General features: G+C 38.4%; 1 protein-coding gene across 5 annotated transcripts in view; it reads right to left on the bottom strand.

Moving 5' to 3' along the window:
* Positions 1-18,187, bottom strand: part of ARHGAP10 (Rho GTPase activating protein 10) — a 331,593-nt gene that overhangs the window by 127,226 nt on the left and 186,180 nt on the right. For all 5 annotated transcript variants that reach the window (XM_047091518.1, XM_047091519.1, XM_047091522.1 and 2 more), the window contains 2 exons: positions 11,052-11,126; positions 4,250-4,337 (listed from right to left, as the gene is read on the bottom strand). In XM_047091518.1, coding sequence (XP_046947474.1) covers positions 4,250-4,337; positions 11,052-11,126 — 163 coding nt within the window. The remainder of the gene's footprint in view (positions 1-4,249; positions 4,338-11,051; positions 11,127-18,187) is intronic.

Raw genomic sequence — 18,187 nt, 5'->3', positions numbered from 1 at the left:
TGCTGCACATCTTTATCTCTCTCCTAGGGTTTGAGGGGTTTGGCTATTTCCCTTCTTCCACCTCCAGCCTCCCATCCAATATGATGGCTGGGTTATTTGCGTAGAGAAGAATTCAAGAGCAATAGCTTTTGTGGTGAGAAAAGCTATATTCGACTTGTGCTATGGCGCCTTCAGTGACAAAGCTGGGATTCCAACCCACGCAGGCTGGCTCCAACCATGCTCTTGACCATCACGCTGTATTACCTCTTGTACTGAAAGAAATGCACACGCTCAGGCCATAAGCAGATAGCCAAAATACAAACTCTGTTTTCTCCCATTTGGTGCACCACCAGAAAAAGTATTACTTAAATCCTAATTACTGCATTTTTAGTTGCTAAAAATAACACAGGGGAAAGAACAGCAACCTAAGTTTCAAAATCTCCCAAGGCATCTGCCATTTTATGATAATCACTTTATCACATTCAGGCAGACTGTGTATATTGTTAGGAGTGAAGTTATATAATAATAGCATCTCATAATGTTGTTCTCTAGGCAATGTTTGCTTAAAAGCAGAATTCAAAAGGATAAAGCAACGCAAAGAGAGAAAAAGGCAGAAAAAGCAACACAAGACCAAGAGTGATAAGGGACTAGCTTCAGTAAGTATCAAGAACCAAAAAGAAATTTTACTTACGGTACTCAATAAAAAGATCCTCTAAGTTTATTAAACTACTTATCCCACAAGGAAAAAAAAGAACTGGTGTGGAACAGGGAGAAAAAAACATGCAATTTATTACAAAAGAACTGGATTTTTGCCCTTAGTTTCCACACCAATAACTGAGTCACCTTGGTTAATCCCTTTAACTCTAGTAGCCACGATTTTACCAAACAGTAAAATGGGTTTAAAGCTCCCTCCTGGAGCGGCAGCATCCTTTGCACATCAAGTTAACATATGCAACTCGTATTTTTATATCCCTCTCCCTCTCCATCTATTACATGCTTTCTCAATCTCAGCACTATTGCTATTTTGTACATACGGGAGCAAGGGTGGGTTGTCTCCTGCACTGTAGGATGTTTAGCAGCCCATCACTGGCCTCCATCCATTACATGCCAGTAGCACCCCCTTTCCAGCAATCATGACTACCAAGAATATTTCCAGACATTGCCAAGTATCTCCTGGGGGATGCAAAATTTCCCCAGTCAGGAAGCACTGTCTCTGAGTGACAGGTACAGCTCTAGATGCTGGGGACACTGCAGTGAACAAGACACATACGGTGCCTATCCTCAGGAAGCTTACATTCTAATCCCAAAGTGGGAGCTAAGGAGATTAATTTTGTCCATAATTCTCATCCAAGCCAGTTAGTCACCATCAGTGGCAGATAGGAAGACAGCCATAAGCACATAGGTTTAGCCTTAATTTTATCCCTTTATCAATTAGGGATATTAAGTGCAATTCTGTACTTAATACTTTAAGGGAAAAAAATTAAACAGTGGTTAAAGATATCTTGTCGAAATAAAACACTCAAAAATAGGTAATACACGTCTGAACCCACTGATAAATTTTAATTTCATTAAAAAGTGGGACAGGGGCGCCTGGGTGGCGCAGTCGGTTAAGCGTCCGACTTCAGCCAGGTCACGATCTCGCGGTCCATGAGTTCGAGCCCCGCGTCAGGCTCTGGGCTGATGGCTCAGAGCCTGGAGCCTGTTTCCGATTCTGTGTCTCCCTCTCTCTCTGCCCCTCCCCCGTTCATGCTCTGTCTCTCTCTGTCCCAAAAATAAATAAACGTTGAAAACAAAAAAAAAAAAAAAATTAAAAAAAAAAAAAAAAGTGGGACAACCAGATAACACAGGTCTCCTGATATAATACAGGAAAAATATGCCACCACTATACTGTATTCTTGCAATAAATCATGTTTTTTATAAAAACCTAACCTGGATCTAATAAAGCCTATAGATTTAACTGTTAGTTTACAGGAAATATGATGGCTAGAGAAACATGTTAAATGACACCATGACACAATCTGCCCTAAGATGTAGAAAATTCTATTTAAAAATGACCCAGGTTCATAAGCAAACAAACAAGAAAACGCTGAGGAAGAAAGCTGTGCAGAGGAAGGAGACTATGCAGATTAAAAGTGATTTAAAACACATCAATCAAATGAAATGTGTTGACATTACTCAAACCCTGTCGGAATTTAAGTAAATATAAAAAGACCTTTTGGAAAAAAAAATCAGTGAAAATTCAAACATGGACTGAGTATTAGATGGTATTAATTTCGTTGGGTATGGGAACTATTTTTTTTTGTCTTTCTACACTCTTTTTTTAAATCCTTATCTTTTTCTAAGTATATACTTCAATATTTAGGGGGGAAGCAATAGGGTGGTTTAGAAAATCTTTCAAATAGTATCCAAAAAAAGTAGCAGGTAGGGGGGCGCCTGGGTGGCGCAGTCGGTTAAGCGTCCGACTTCAGCCAGGTCACGATCTCGCGGTCCGTGAGTTCGAGCCCCGCGTCAGGCTCTGGGCTGATGGCTCAGAGCCTGGAGCCTGTTTCCCATTCTGTGTCTCCCTCTCTCTCTGCCCCTCGCCCGTTCATGCTCTGTCTCTCTCTGTCCCAAAAATAAATAAACGTTGAAAAAAAAAAAAAGTAGCAGGTAGGGAGACTGAAGAAACAAAAAGGGTAGAGTGTTGGTAACTTCAGAAGCAGGATAATGGAGCCATGAGGATTCAGTATACTTAACTGTCTGTGGTTGCACAGACTTTGAATTTTTCAAATAGATGAACTACTCGACATATAAACTATATAGTAACATTTCATTCTATGTGCTCATTCAAACCCAAATACTATCTACCTGAAACACGATCCTACATGTTGGTTAAAAAGAAACAATGCTAGGGGAGCAAAGCCATTTGCTATTAAAATCCCCAACAGAACCGCAGCATAAGAATTACAGTCGTGGGTCGGGGCACCTGGGTGGCTCAGTCGGTTGGGCAACCGACTTCAGCTCAGGTCATGATCTCACAGCTCCTCAGTTCGAGCCCCGCATCAGGCTCTGTGCTGACAGCTCAGAGCCTGGAGCCTGCTTCGGATTCTGTATCTCCCTCTTTCCCTCCCCTGCTCACACACTGTCTCTATCTCTCTCAAATATAAACACTAAAAAAAAATAAATAAAATAATGAAAATAAAATGAAATAAAATGAAATAAAATGAAATAAAATAAAATAAAATAAAATAAAATAAAATAAAATAAAATAAAATAAAATAAAATAAAATAAAATAATTACATTCATAGGGCACCTGGGTGGCTTAGTCAGTTAAGCATCTGACTCTTGGTTTCGGCTCAGGTCATGATCTCACAGTTTCCTGAGTTTGAGCCCCACATTGGACTCTGTGCCAGCAGCATGGCGCCTGCTTAGGAGTCTCTCTCTGCCCCTCCCCCACTCACGCTCTGTCTCTCTCAAAATAAATAAACTTTAAAAAATAAAAGAATTACGATCATAATTTTTTTTTCATTCTTTCACTCACTTTGTATTGTTCTTCATCTAACCTCAAGGTTTCTATCATTAAGTTCCTTTCTTCTTTATAAAAAGGGTAATCACCCATAGAGATGCTGAGCCCTATTCTAACTCTGGTCCTAAATATTTTCTGTAATAAATGCAAAACTTAAGTTTATCCTAAAACTTCAAATAAACTTCTTTAAAAATAGCTTTGTATTTATGTGTTATCATTATAAGCCTCTAGGTGCAACGGTTTATCATTTTTTAAGGTTATTTATTTTTGAGAGAGACAGAGAAAGCAAGAGCAGAGAATGATGTGGCACCCAGCCTCACGGAACTGTGAAATCGTGAACTGAGCCGAATTCAAGTCAGAAGCTTGACCATTTGAGCCACCCAGGCGCCCCTAGACTCAATGGTTTAAATTTAAACCAAAAAAAATTCTTCATTGTAGCCTAAAACATAAATAAAAGGTTCGATAAAAATTGATAAATGGCCTTCTTCCTCATTGCTTCATAACATTTAATTCCCAAAACTCCCATCTACAATAGACATCTACTTCACACACTTTTGTCTTTTCCGATTCTGTTTTGCAATTTACCTAACAACAGACATTCAACTACTACTGATGGCACTTTCAGAGACACAGATCCATCATGAATGTCCTCCTGTTCTGTAAGGTTGAACTCAATGATCGAGATCTCCAGGCAGAGTTGGCATCTACCACACGTTAGATACCCAAGAGCCCACGCCTCCCTCCTGTTACTGAGAGGAGCTTACCTCAAATACTGTTTCAGGGCACTTGTTATTGTCTTCACTTCCCAATCTACAGAATTCTCCAGGTCCACCTCATTGCATGTTTTTACATCTGGTGAGCAAGCAGGCAAGAAAACAATAATTAAAACCTTGGACATCCAAAGGTCTTCTTGACTGGTTCACAAAGCTTCCATTTTTAAATGGCCAAACCACAAATTATTAATTCTGGGAGTCCTTATAAAAACGTACAAAATTTCTTCTATTATAAGCCATGTTCTATTATTAGACATTTGTAAGCAACTTCGGAAAACCCATAGTGAAGATCAAGGTAAAGGATAAGATGGGGCTGGGAGGAGGGAAGACCTAGGCATAGTAGACATTTCAATATTCACAACTACAAAGCATACACAGCTGTGATGACCACCACGGTGGTAGTTATTCTATTATTAAAGACACTACCCCACAGTCAGGGCTTGGGGCATGTGGCATCTACAGTATCTATACATTTTACCATGTTTCAGGTGGCATTACTGTTATCACGCTGTGTTATGACAAGGGAAACAGGCAGCCCTGTTAATGGCAAAATGACAAGTCAGTGGGAAGAAAGGACAGGAAGTTTGGTCCCACGCTTCTAAGATCTGGACTCAACAGATTATCTTTCTGAAGATTAATGCACGATCAACCAAAATAGCAATATGGTAATACATAAATTTAAACTCAACTTTGACATTAACATCGTAATTTATACATTCATCTAAGAAATATTTATTGGAAGCCTCTGTGCAATGCTTCTGACATTCATTCTAACTAAAACTAGTTTTCTTTGTCCCAAAAGGGTGTTAATGATGTGTTTCTTCCAGATGCCCTTTCAAATAGCTAATAAACTCTACAGAAAAAGATGTATGGCTAACCAAACAAACAAACAAGGGAGGGGAAAGGAGACAGTAAATTCTACAAAAGAAGAAATGAGGGGGGCCTGGGTGGCTCATCGGTTAAGCGTCCAACTTCTGTTCAGGTCATGATCTTGAGGTTCGTGAGTTTGAACCTCGTGTCAGGCTCTGTGCTGACAGCTGGGAGCCTAGAGCCTGCTCTCTCTCTCTCTCTCTCTCTCTCTCTGCTCCTCCCCTGCTTGCTCGCTCACTCTCTCTCTCTCTCTCAAAAATAAAATATTAAAAAAATTAAAAATAAATAAAAATAAAAGGGAAGAAATGAGTCTTGGTTGAAATAAAAGGAAAGGAGGGTGGGAAACAGAAAGGGAAAGGCCAGCACTCTGTATATGGTGGCACCTTGATCCTTACAAGGCTGGGCTACTCCACTCAACTGCGGTTTGGCACCAGAGAGGAATGAGTGCAGCATGTTCTCACAAACCTGGGCTTAAATCCTCACGGCCACCCTAAGCAGCCACACCACTCAAACCAAGTCACATGAACACCGGTCTGAACTCCGGGTTTTCATCTACAAAACAGCGATCATGTAAACACTCTCACAGAACTACAAAGAGTAGCAAAGCAAATAAGCAATGTGTACCTTGTTTAAATGAGTAGGCAATTACCACAACCGAGTCACTAAAAGTATAGGCATTCAGTGGTGGTTCCTACTCAAAGGGAAGTGTAGTAAATGGGTTATGATGACAGATATTAAATAATCAGTAGAAACTTGCCTCGTTTTCTACACCCCATCATCCAAAGGAAAAAATCAGACATTCCAGGAAAAGACTTGATTTCTCCCTCACTCCAGAATGATGTTTCAACTAAGAGCCAAGAAAACTAGTTGTTTCAGACTTTTTTTTCCCTCTCTTACACTGTATTTATCTATATAGGGGAGGAAACATCTTGTTAGTATTTCCTCTTTAAAGGCACTAAAAAGAAAAGCCTGTCAGAACGGGACCACTGCATTCAGTCAGGCATGTCACTTAAAAAACTTTAGGCTTGGGCATGAGGAAGGATAGGTGACAACTCACCTATCTCAAACTATGCTATTCTCAAACTTTCCAGAAACAAAGTAAAACAGGAAGTGATGGTTATTTCACAGCCATAACATCATACATATGAAGTCAATTACTCAAAAGTCTAGAGACTTTTTAAAGCACTTCAACAGTTCTTGATTACAGCAACTGACAGCAACATGCAATAAACTACAACAATGGCAATTGACACTGATTACATTTTGATCAGTTCCTACAATTCAGAACTCATTTGTTACCAAGCTTGTCAGACAAGCCACAGATACATTCAAGAAATCAAATTAAGCACCCTGATTAAAGGTGCAATCCTTTATAACTGGGACTAAATAATTCTGTTCTAAAGGCTTTGCCAACCCATTACTTCAGTAACTGAATATTCTCTCTCTCATTAAATCAATTATTTAAATCTCATTTTAACGTACAAGTCAGATAACATTTTCAATCAATTCGCTCCTGGCAAATCAGCATTTTAAAATCCAGGAGGCTTCTAAAGGAAATCTTTTATTTTCATCTTTCTACCAAATTATCATTCTATATTTCGAGAATCATAGCCTTTCTATGGAAAAGTAAGCCACCCTTTGAATTCATGGAATAAAAAGTGGCTGTCACATCAGAGGCTAATGACTACATAGTGTCTATGGTACTAATCCCCTATTAAATTTTTACTGTTTTCAAATAACTCAATCATACCTAGCAGTTCTTTAGAATCAGTGGATGCACTGGGACCAGGTAAATTTGCTAATAACTTACTTGGGATTCAATCTCATAAATGCATTTGAGTGTTCAATCAGAATATACATTCTACTGTAAATAAGGAAGGGATTTTGCTCCCTTATTGACTAAGAGACAACACCTTTATGTACTAGTTAAAACTAACAAGCACATACAAACAGTTAACTGTTTATTTGGGTGAATGTTTCATAATTACGTAACCAGTATTTTTTTTTTTGAAACTGGAAATTTTCAGCCCCACCTAAATGCAAAGCACCTAAATGCAATATTCCAAAAATTGACCTGGGCCCCACTTTAAAGTACTTGAAGGAGCACACTGATTGAATGAATTTTGAGAATATACATTATAAATCCAAAATCATAATTTTCACCTATATTAGTTTACTTTGTTTTCCCCAATGTATATGAAAAAGCTGTCTTACAAACAAATAAGGTGATTTTTTTAAGTAAAACTTCCAAGTTAGTTGTATATCTTGTTTTCTATGGTTCTGTGTCTAAAAATAAAATCCTGCCTATTTTGCAAGTTAAATTTAGAAATAACCACCAAATTCACCAACACACTTACGCTGCCACCACATTTTCTTATAATTTCCCCTCCCTGCTCTGATGTTTTCATTCTTCAGTAGTGAAGTGGGAGAACACTGACAACTCTAACCCATCTGAGTTCTAACCTGCCAATAACTATTGTAATTAACCTGCTACATTCTCACCCCATTTACTAAAAATCCATGACTCACCCAAACACACCTCATCCGGTATTTCTCCCTTCCCTCCCCAAGTGCTCTAAAGTTACTACGTAAAAAACAAACATAAAACTTTTACAAAGTTACATGTCTATGTGTGTGTGCCCTCTGTTAGAGCAAAAGGGGAAGAAAAACACCTGAAAAGGGGAGGAAGACAACTGCTCAGTTGGACTTTGTATGTATGTATGTGTGTATATATACATATACATATATATGTATATATTATGTATGTGTGTGTGATTTATATATATATATATATATATATATATATATATATATATATTTTTTTTTTTTTTTTTTTTTTTTTTTAACTTAAGAAGTGTGGTCCAGGGAAAGGGAGCTGAGCACTACCTTCTGGCTCCCAGGATAGAAGACAACTAAGACAACAACTCCCATCACCTGACCTGACCTGGAGGAGTAGATATGACATGTCTATTTAGAGGACTTTTTGTGGTCAACTGCCATTCGTACTCCTTCTTGGCAGAGGAGAGAAGAAAGGGGTGGAGGAAACAGGGGTGTGGGGGAGAAGAAGATGGGGAGAGATGAAGAATGGAAAGAAAGATTTTTCTTTATTTTAATCTTAAATATGAAGAGTGAAAACACACCAACAAGTGAAGAAAACATGGAAGATACTAAGCATTCATCCTTTCTTTAGAAATCATCACAAACTTCTACACAAGAGTAAATACTCAAAACATTTCAAACAAACAATACACACGTTATATAAAAATGACAGTAATATTAAAACATCCAAGTAAATAATTAGTTCTCAAGAACTAAAGAACCAAGTAAACAGAAGTTCTTGTCAAAAATACTAAATGCCTTGGAATTTTTTCTCAGACATAAAAAAAATGGATTATTTCTCATCTCTACAAAGAAAAATTCAATACAAACAAATTGTACTTTGAAAAATCCAAATTTGAAATACACATTACCTGGAGGAATAGCAACTTAAAAAAATAACTGCTTCATACTAGGGCACCTGGGTGGCTCAGTCCATTAAGTGTCCAACTTTGGCTCAGATCATGGTTCCTGAGTTCCACATCGGGTTTGTTGCTGTCAGCACAGAACCCACTTCAGATCCTCTGTCCCCCTCTCTCTCTGCCCCTTCCCTGCCTGCACTCTCTCTCTCTCAAAAAATGAATAATTGCCTAATACCAAATGGGCAAAATCATCAGAACTCCTGGGGCGGGGAGAGTGGGGACACTGGTCTAAAAGAGCAAAGCTAAAAATCTGGCAGACTCATCCGGTGTTTTTTTTTTCTCTTTAAGATATAGAACCCTAGAACAACATAGGGAGGTGAGATAAGATGGAAAGAAAGAATATCCAGTGGATAGGGTATACACAACTACACAGAACTCTTAAAATCCTTTTTTTGGAAGAGGTATAAATTATTTATTTGAACACTTAGTGAATGGGATAGAAGGAAAAAGGTATCTTAAGGGAATTTTAAATTAAGATTCAGTGAATAAATCTATTTTGTCAAGACCTAAAGTTTGAGTTGGTAACAAAGTAACAAGAAAGCAATATTAATCCTAATAAAAAATCCAAAGTTTGTGATTGACAATCTTCAATTTCATACTAGGAATTATTGTAAAATAATTATTGTGGTAGTGCCCAACCCCCCTTTACAAGGAAATAATCAAGTCAGTGTCATCCCTCTCATCAATTCTTCAACTTCCTGAAGAAATGCTTCTTGGGAAAACAAATTTCCTTTGTCAGCAATTGAAATTAGGTTGTATCGCGCTTGTATCCTAGACTTCTCTGCTCTGAGTCTCATGGAAAGTGAAAACCGTTTTCCAGGTCATGAATTTTTGAGGGTTTAGATATTTTAAAACACCTTGCCAGTATGGGATTATCTTGAGACATTTCCCATGAGCAGAGGAAACTACCACCTTAGTTCAGGGATGCAGATCAAGAGGGATTTTATGAGATTAAGAACAAATTTTGAGACAGCTTAACACTTCCCCGTGACCACAGAGACACCCTTGTTTGAACTTCCCTTGAACACGAACAAGAAGACAATAAAAATAATGCTGGGATCCTCAGGACCAATTTACTGCCAAAGTGTGCCTTTCAGCCAAAATATCCCCTTCTGATACCAACAGCCTTCCAATTCTAATCATTATTACACCATCTTGGAAATGAGCGAAGTGTTTCTAATTTTAAAATTAACTAAAAGCAGATGCTGTAGCCCCATTAAACTCTTCCAGCTGCTACTGAACCACTGGCAACCTGAGTCTATTTAATTTGGAGACCACTAATGGTAAAAAGGAAAATCTGACCGCCAAAATTGCACACCCAAGTTAAACCAGAGAGGCAGAAAATGAAAACAGCTCATGAAAGCGAATGTATTCTAAGACAGCTCTCCAACTGATGATGGGCAATTTTTCCTGCAGTTAATAGCTAAAAAAAGGTTATTGCTTATTAAATCCTTAATTCAAACACAGCCAAACAAGCAATCCTATCTGTAACATGTCAGTTGATTTTATTCATCTTGGTTTATGCTTCCTAAAAACGAGTCCTTCCCACAATGCTTTAAGATGCAGACAGGTTTTAAATGCATCTACAGCATACCTGAGGGCATTGTTAATACTGATTAATTAAAGTGAGATATCAAGTTAATTAATATTTAGCAAGGTCAAAACGACAGATTGGTTTGACATACAGGCCCTCAAGCCTGATGAGTTATCATCACTCCTCAAGAGGCAGCCAGCTTTGGGGCAGGGAGAGAGGTAGGACACCTTACAGGTGGCACCGAACCGACAGCGGCGTGTCATGTAAAAGCGCTTTGTCATTCACGCAATGTCTGGGGTAATGAAATGAATTCACTTGCTGGCTTCCTCTAGTCTGTGATGCCAAAGAACACTGTGTTATCAGCACAGATGGAGCATGCATGGTTCTGGAGAAGAGCCTGGTGCAAACTACGAACAAGCCACTGTGAATACCAATGAGTCCCCAAGAATCGGATCCTTGCTGTCAAGTGACAGTTTTGGAAGCAACATAAAAATGAGTGAGTCCCAGTGGTCTTGTCCAACCAAATGTACTGTCAAGACTCTGGACGGGCAATTTGGAAGCCATGCAAATCACAGAGGCCTGGCTGCTACTTTCCTGTGAGAAGCAAGCACAAGACGACATTCACCCATGAGCTGCATTCTTTTCTTTTCTTTTTTCCCCCCATTTACTAAGAAATGGAACACAAGGTAAGAGGGAGTGGAAATCTGTGCTGAGACAAACACTAATCTACTTCTCAGCATCAACTACCTCTGCTCAGGAGAAAACTCATCGAGGCACCCAAGTGTGCTGTATGTTACTATGAAATATTAAGTTGTAAAGTCAATGAACATAAACAAACAATGCATGGAAAATGATTAGAAAAGAGGCATACCCATCAACATACTCAGAAGTCTCTGGACCTTTGAACTCACCCCCACAACTCTGTACAATCCTTGGTCATTTATACCTATTGGAAGAGACAAAGTGTTAGCAAAATATAAGACAAGTCATATTTTAAAAGCTGTCAGCAAACAATTGTATTCAGAATCTTTGCTAACTCACATTAGCAGCATTCCTGTTGACTATAAAAATAAACGTTTGACAAAACCAAGTGTTTACCAACTTGTTTTAGCAGCTTGGTATTCATGAGTTATGGTTGGAAAATAATCTCATAAAAACAGTGTTCCATGTGCACAAAATGTAATGAGTCAATGTTAATGAAATAAGTTCCTTAAGTAGTACTCATGTGTACCAATGCATTTTGTAAAGATGCATCCTAACTTTCACGTTGTTTTTCTTGAAAAGTTCAGCCTTTTAAAAATAACATGGTGCGGATTAGTACACAGAAAGAAAATCATTATTTAGATGATTCTTTAAGGCAATGGAAATCCATTCAAAACTAAGGCAGAACTGTTTTTGTTTTTGGTTAAGAGCTGTTACATGCACTGTCCAGCAAGGAGCTCTGAAACTCCCAAGGAACATTACTACAAAGTATACATCAGAATGAGCCAAATCACAGCATTCTCTCTCTGCAGAGCTGGGGAAACAAAGTATCTCTGGGCACAACAGATGAGAAATAAAGGCAAGAAAATATATTGTCAAACAGAATTTAGTATATTGAATACATGGCAATATACACAGCATATTGATTTGAATAAACCAACTGTAAAAGGGCATTTTTGAGGCAATTGGGAAACTCTGAGTGACATTAAGAGTATGTCAGAAAATGTCTCTATTTTTTTTAAGGTACATACTGAAAAGAGTGAAAGGAACCTATCTGAGGTTTGCTTTAAGAGCAAAGAAGGGATAGATGAAGCAATTTTACCAAAATCTTAAGTGTTGAGCCTGAGCCATAAGAATATGGGAGTTCACTGCACCACTCTCTCTACTCTTTTTATGCTTGAAAGCTTTCATGATAAAATAACGACTTTGAAAAATCATGACTTCTCAAAAGAGTTGCAGCTTGCTGCAGGTGTTTGTTTTCTGCACAACCAATGTTAAAACTAACAAGAACAGAACTGGCTGAAAAGAAGATGATGCCTCTAATCCCCAAAGTTTCCCAAACACAACAACACCAAAAAAAGCCACAGAATTTGCCTAGGAGAGCTTACTTTCTTTTCATCTACTCACATGGGTGATGAAAAGACCAGACAGGGTCCGAAGGGCTGGCTTCCAGTCAAGACTCAGTCACTCCTGAGCTCTGAGATCATGGGCAAGATGGGAGACCTGAGTCTCGATGATGTATCTGAGATCAAGGACAGGACCTTGCACTTTGTGTTTGGTGGGGGGAAAACACTGAGACGATACCAAGACATGTACTATCAATTGTAACACATGGCACACATAAAAGCTCTTATCACTCCTTGCAAAAGCAAGTCTTCATTTTCCTTTTCTCTATTTTGCCTTTCACTTATTTCTCCTTATTAATTTTTTAAGCTTCTCAAATGTCCCATTTGTCTTGTATATGCTACATTTTGCATCCCCCCAAAATCCATATGTTGAAGTCCTAACCCTCACTACCCTCAGAATTTGACCGTCTTTGGAAATAAGGTCTTTAAAGGAGGTAATTAAGTTGAAATTATGTCATTAGGGTAGATCCTAAAGCAGTATGTTTAATGTTCTTATAAGAAGTTGGGGGGGCACCTGGGTGGCTCAGTCGGTTAAGCGCCCAAGTGTTGATTTCAGTTCAGGTCATGATCTTGTGGTTTGTGAGTTCGAGCCCCATGTCTGGCTTTGCACTAACAGCACAGAGCCAGCTTGGGATTCTCTCTCCCTCTCTCTCCCCCCTTCCCTTGCTTGCTTGCTTGCTTGCTCTCTCTCTCTCTCAAAATAAATCAACACTTACAAAAAAAAAGAAGCCGGGACACACAGGGAGAAGATGGTCACCCATAAACCATGGCCCTCAGAAGAAACCAATCCTTGGGGCGCTTGGGTGGCTCAGTCGGTTAGGTGTCCAACTTCAACTCAGGTCATGATCTCGTGGTCTGTGAGATCGAGCCGTGCATCAGGCTCTTTGCTGATAGCTGGGAGCCTGGAGTCTGCTTCCAATTCTGTGTCTCCCTCTCTCTCTGCCCTTCCCCCATGCATGTTCTGTCTGGCTCTCTGGCTCTCAAGAATAAATAAGAAAAAATTTTTTAAATCTCTCTCTCAAAATAAATAAACATTAAAAAAAAAAAGAAGTTGGGACACACACACAGAGAAGCCAGTCACCCACAAACCAAGGACAGGGGCCCTCCAAAGAAGCCAACCTACTGACACATGGACCTCAGATTTCTAGCCCCAAGAATTCTGAGAAAATACATTTCTGTTGTATAAGCCACCCAGTTTGTGGGACTTTATTATGGCAATCCAAGCAAACACATACACCTTGTCTCTCAATTATCTCAACAGAGCTCAAAGAACCAGAAGAGCAAAGGCTAGCCCTTCAGTCTACACATATCTGTTCTAAAGATGCTTTGAATGCTAAAGAATCAAAGCAGCAGAGAGGCACCTTCCTGATGGGGAAGCTCACGGACTCCAAGAAAGGGAAACAAATTCAGGTCAGCCCTGTCAGGAGTTGATAAAAAAGAAAGGAAATTGTCAAGAAACACAAAAATCAGATTTTGAGCCTGCTACGGGAGAAAAGACTGGGCCTCATTCCTTCCTTCTCCTAGAAGCCAGAAGGCCATGTCCAGAGTTTAAAATATCAGAGGACTGTTTTTCAATACTACTCCATTTAAAAAAAACCTAAAATAGTTTGACCTCGGTGCCAGAAGCCAAAAGAGCAAGTCATATTCTGCAGTCAAGCAAACGTGCATCTTTGAGACATGCCTGAAATGCACAGAGAAATGAAATAAGAATGTTACCTCAGCAATAATCATCACTCTGTGCTGGTAATTACTATCAGATAATTGATCAAGTTCAAATTCATCAACCTGAGAGAAGCTGAGTTAATTGCTAATGCATAATGAAAGGTGCAAGGGGGAATTGATGCTACTCAACACAGTTTCTACATTTTTAAGATGAAATTTAAATAAACCTCATATAAAAGCAGCTTAGAAACAGCACGTAACACACACACACACACACACACACACACACACACACACGTCACATAGGATTTTGTTTCTTGTTACAACATCCTTAAAAAGGTCTGAATTAAGAAAACTGAAACATACTTTATATCTCTGAACACACACATATCATTTAAAAGACAACAAATAAATACATTTGAAGAATAGGAACCAATCCTTATGCCAAGTCATATGAGTGAGTTTATCAGCCTCTCCAGCTTCTCTTCCACATTTTCCCCTTTCAGCCCAAGGAGTCACTATTTCTAATCACCACGTATTAGAATTTGGAAATTTTCTTTGACTTCCTCTCTGTCACTTTCCAAATTCACTAGGTCAATGTGCACAATTTCTTCACATTCAGACTCATCTCTGCTTCTTCAACACAGTCTTGAGTTTTGTACGCACATATTTATTAAGACACTCCTGTAGGGAAGCACACACGACTATAATTCATTCTGAACATCATTTTTTCTTTTTCTTTTCCTTTTTCAAACCACACTGATTATCTAAATTCTCTGCCATCCCCATTTAAGAGTAAGCCATCACTCAGATCCAGTCTGGATTCCTCTGTTGAAGTAGTAGGTAAGGCATAAATACACAAATATCTACAATGGGCCCTACCTCACCTACCCACATTTATTGTGGAGTATTCACCTCAACCAGAGCAAACCCCGGACAATCACCCACAAGTCACCAAATTCACTCCCTTCACTCCTCCCTCCAGGTCATCTCCTCGGACAGAAATGTTCTTCCGCCTTCTCTCCACAAATTACTCATCTGTCAAATATTTATTCATCAAATATGTGCCAGGTGCCGTTCTAGCTGCCAGAGGTTCAACAGTGAGCAAATTGAATCCCATCCAGACCTTCAAAACCAGATAAAATCCCACCTTGTCTAACACCAGCCTACAGTTGATATTCCCTTTTCCTGAACATGACTCATAATTAATTCCTCCGAACACTTGAATACATTTTAAAACAAGCCCACAATCTCTTATTCACAATTCCCAAAATCAAAGTCTGAATGCTTGACCTGACATCAGATTACTTACATTTGTATATTCCCCCGCTCAGTGTGAATACTCCTAATTAACTATGTTAAAAGTATGTCCACACATCTGGAGATGTGACATGCAGTATAACTTACGTCCCATACGCTTTCTAAAACACATCCAACCTCATGATTTTCAGATTAAGAATTGAGGACCTGTGTTCTACCTTCTCTTTCCAAATACACAGAGACATGGAAAGATACTAGGTCAATCTTGAGTTTTGTTTTTAATAGCTTTCATGGTGCCTCACGTGGAATAGTTGAGTACAAAAAAGATATGGCTAGGGTCTTGGAATTAATTTGGAACTACAGATAGAGACTGGCCTTGGGCCAAAACAGACATTATAATTAGGAGCTAAAAACAAAGTTAAAATATCCAACTTACTACGATTTTTCTCGGGTAGCAATATTTCCTAATGTTATTACTACAACACTTTTTAACTTTTAACAAAAATTTTTCATCTGGTCAAAGTGCTATAGGCCCAAAGTTTTATTTTTGGGTTGTTTTTTTTTGTTTGTTTTTTCTTTTAATAAATAAGGCTGTTTCTGATCAGGAGGGTAAGTGCTCTCCATTACAGTGATGAGCAGCTGATGACAGCTGTCCCTGGGCAAAGTGGACAAGGTGAAATCAAACGTGTCTTACTTCCCACCGCCTGTCTCCTCCAATCTCACACAGTCCTGTCACTGAGTACCAGCCACATCTTTCTCGAGGAGAAAGTCAAAAAAAAGGAAATGAGTCAACTTTCATCATCATCTCTGCCCCACAGTCTCCCTCTTGGAACCCAGATGATGCTGCCAGAACCAGTCTATTCCACTCCACAAAATACCTGCACAGAACTACCTAACATCAGTGGGCACTCAGAGGCCCTGGCAGGTGGGCTAGAGAAGCAAAAGAGAAAATAAGATGCTCTGGAACAATAAAAGAATTAGATACAAAAGGAAAATAAAGCCAAAGAGGGTGGCTAAATTCAGTTAAACAACAGAGGTGGGGGCAAAGGCTAACATGGCCACAACTGGCAAAAAAATTTGTTGAGTAAGAAGAAAAGAGGAAGTGGCATTTAGAGTAAAGGCGGTAGAAGAGAGAAGACAGGTAATCAACACACACACACACACACACACACACACACACACACACACACACAGGAAAGGTCAATGAAGAACAGAAGGAAGGAGAATTTGGAAATAAATGAGGCGATAACAGGCTAGAAATTGTGTAACATTTAAATTCCTATTAATTTCATAAAAATTATCGTGTACTTATATTTTAAGCACTGAGGTAGAATACAGTGAAGACAGGATAAAATTTAAAAGACAATTAAAAGTAAAAGAAAGAGCAACTTGGGAGAGAGCAACCAACCCAGCCACAACGTCTCATCTTTCCTTTCTGGCTTCGGGAACAGAACCCATACCTGATAACTCAGGGACTCTTAATATCTTGCATGATCCTCAGTACATGGTATACATTTAACCAGTGAATCAGATAAATTAATAAACTGAATAAGTCATTTGTAAGTTGATGAGTGATTAGTAAAAGGATATAGAAAGAAAATAAAAAGAGACAGAAAAGGTTATTTGTAAGTAGAAAAGACAAATATAACATTATAAAGGAATAAGACTCAAAATGAAACTTAGACTTTTGATGGCGATACGTACAAAATTATTTTAAAAAATTATCCAGGTATATGATTCTACAGAAATCAGTGACCATATGCTATGGGTCCATAAACTAACATTCAGTCAGTTCTCATCTAGTAACCAGTAGAGTGCTTGGCATGGAATGAGATAATTGACCAATGTTTGTGGCAGGACTGAATCATTTATTTGCACTTTTGTCTGTCTACAACAGGGATGAAAGGTCGTCAATGGTCAGGTTCATATTCACAAGATTTACATCAAAAGTCTGCCACATGTCATCAGTAATACAGCACACACACATAAACACACACACACACACACACGCATAAATGCAAATTTGTTTATATATCCCACCAGCACTGCAAAGACAAATTCTCCTTTGAGCTATGTAATGAACACACAATTTTATGCATAAATATCAATCATAATTGTAAATGTTTTATAATAATACATTTATATACAATTATAAATATTAACTAACCTGGAGTGGGTCTTGAAAATAAAAGGAAGAAAGCACTATACGTAAAATGATTAGGAAAAGCTTATGAGAAAATAACCCAGCAACAAGGCTAAGAACGAAATGCTATGAAGGTGACTCCAAAAATAGCAAATGATGAGGCTCATGAATATTGCTTCAGGTCATAGGTAAATGACAAAGATTTGATAATGTGTCCTTTATGTATATTTATAACTAATCCCCAATAAACATTCTATTTACATGTCTGTGTAAATACAATCATCACTTTCCAGACTATCCACTGCACTGAGTTACACAAAAATAAACAGGTTCATACACAAAGACTACCTTCCAAGATACTGGACAATTCATAATATTCTAAGGTTCTATCAAAAACATGCATTTAAATTAAATTATTTTTAAGTATAAGCAGACAGAACCAAGCATCATTTGCTCTATTCCATCAAAGGGACATAACATTCAATACCATAAATTAAGGTACTGTATTTAAAGAATTCTAAAATTTTGGAAGAAGAATGTATTATTTTTAATACTTAAAGTGTATTAAATACTAGGAAAAAACAGGGTAAGAAACAATTTTTAAGCCCTGAAACAGAAGATTAACTGCAGATGATAGTAACATTTCAACATTTCTAGATCTTAGTCCCCTCACTTCAAAAAAAAAAAAAAAAAGTAGGGGCGCCTGGGTGTCTCAGTCAGATAAACATCTGACTTGATTTTGGCTCAGGTCATGATCTCATGGTCTATGAGATCAAGCCCCACATCAGGCTTTGTGCTCATGGCGTGGAGCCTGCATAGGATTCTCTCTTTAGC

Source organism: Lynx rufus, unplaced genomic scaffold (assembly GCF_022079265.1).
Source record: "Lynx rufus isolate CCGP_SWC_20201006 ecotype Redwood Valley unplaced genomic scaffold, mLynRuf1.p SCAF_3, whole genome shotgun sequence".
NCBI classification, from domain to species: Eukaryota; Metazoa; Chordata; class Mammalia; order Carnivora; family Felidae; genus Lynx; species Lynx rufus.
The sequence above is the reverse complement of the archived record's forward strand: the minus strand, read 5'-3'. Positions and strand labels throughout refer to the sequence as shown.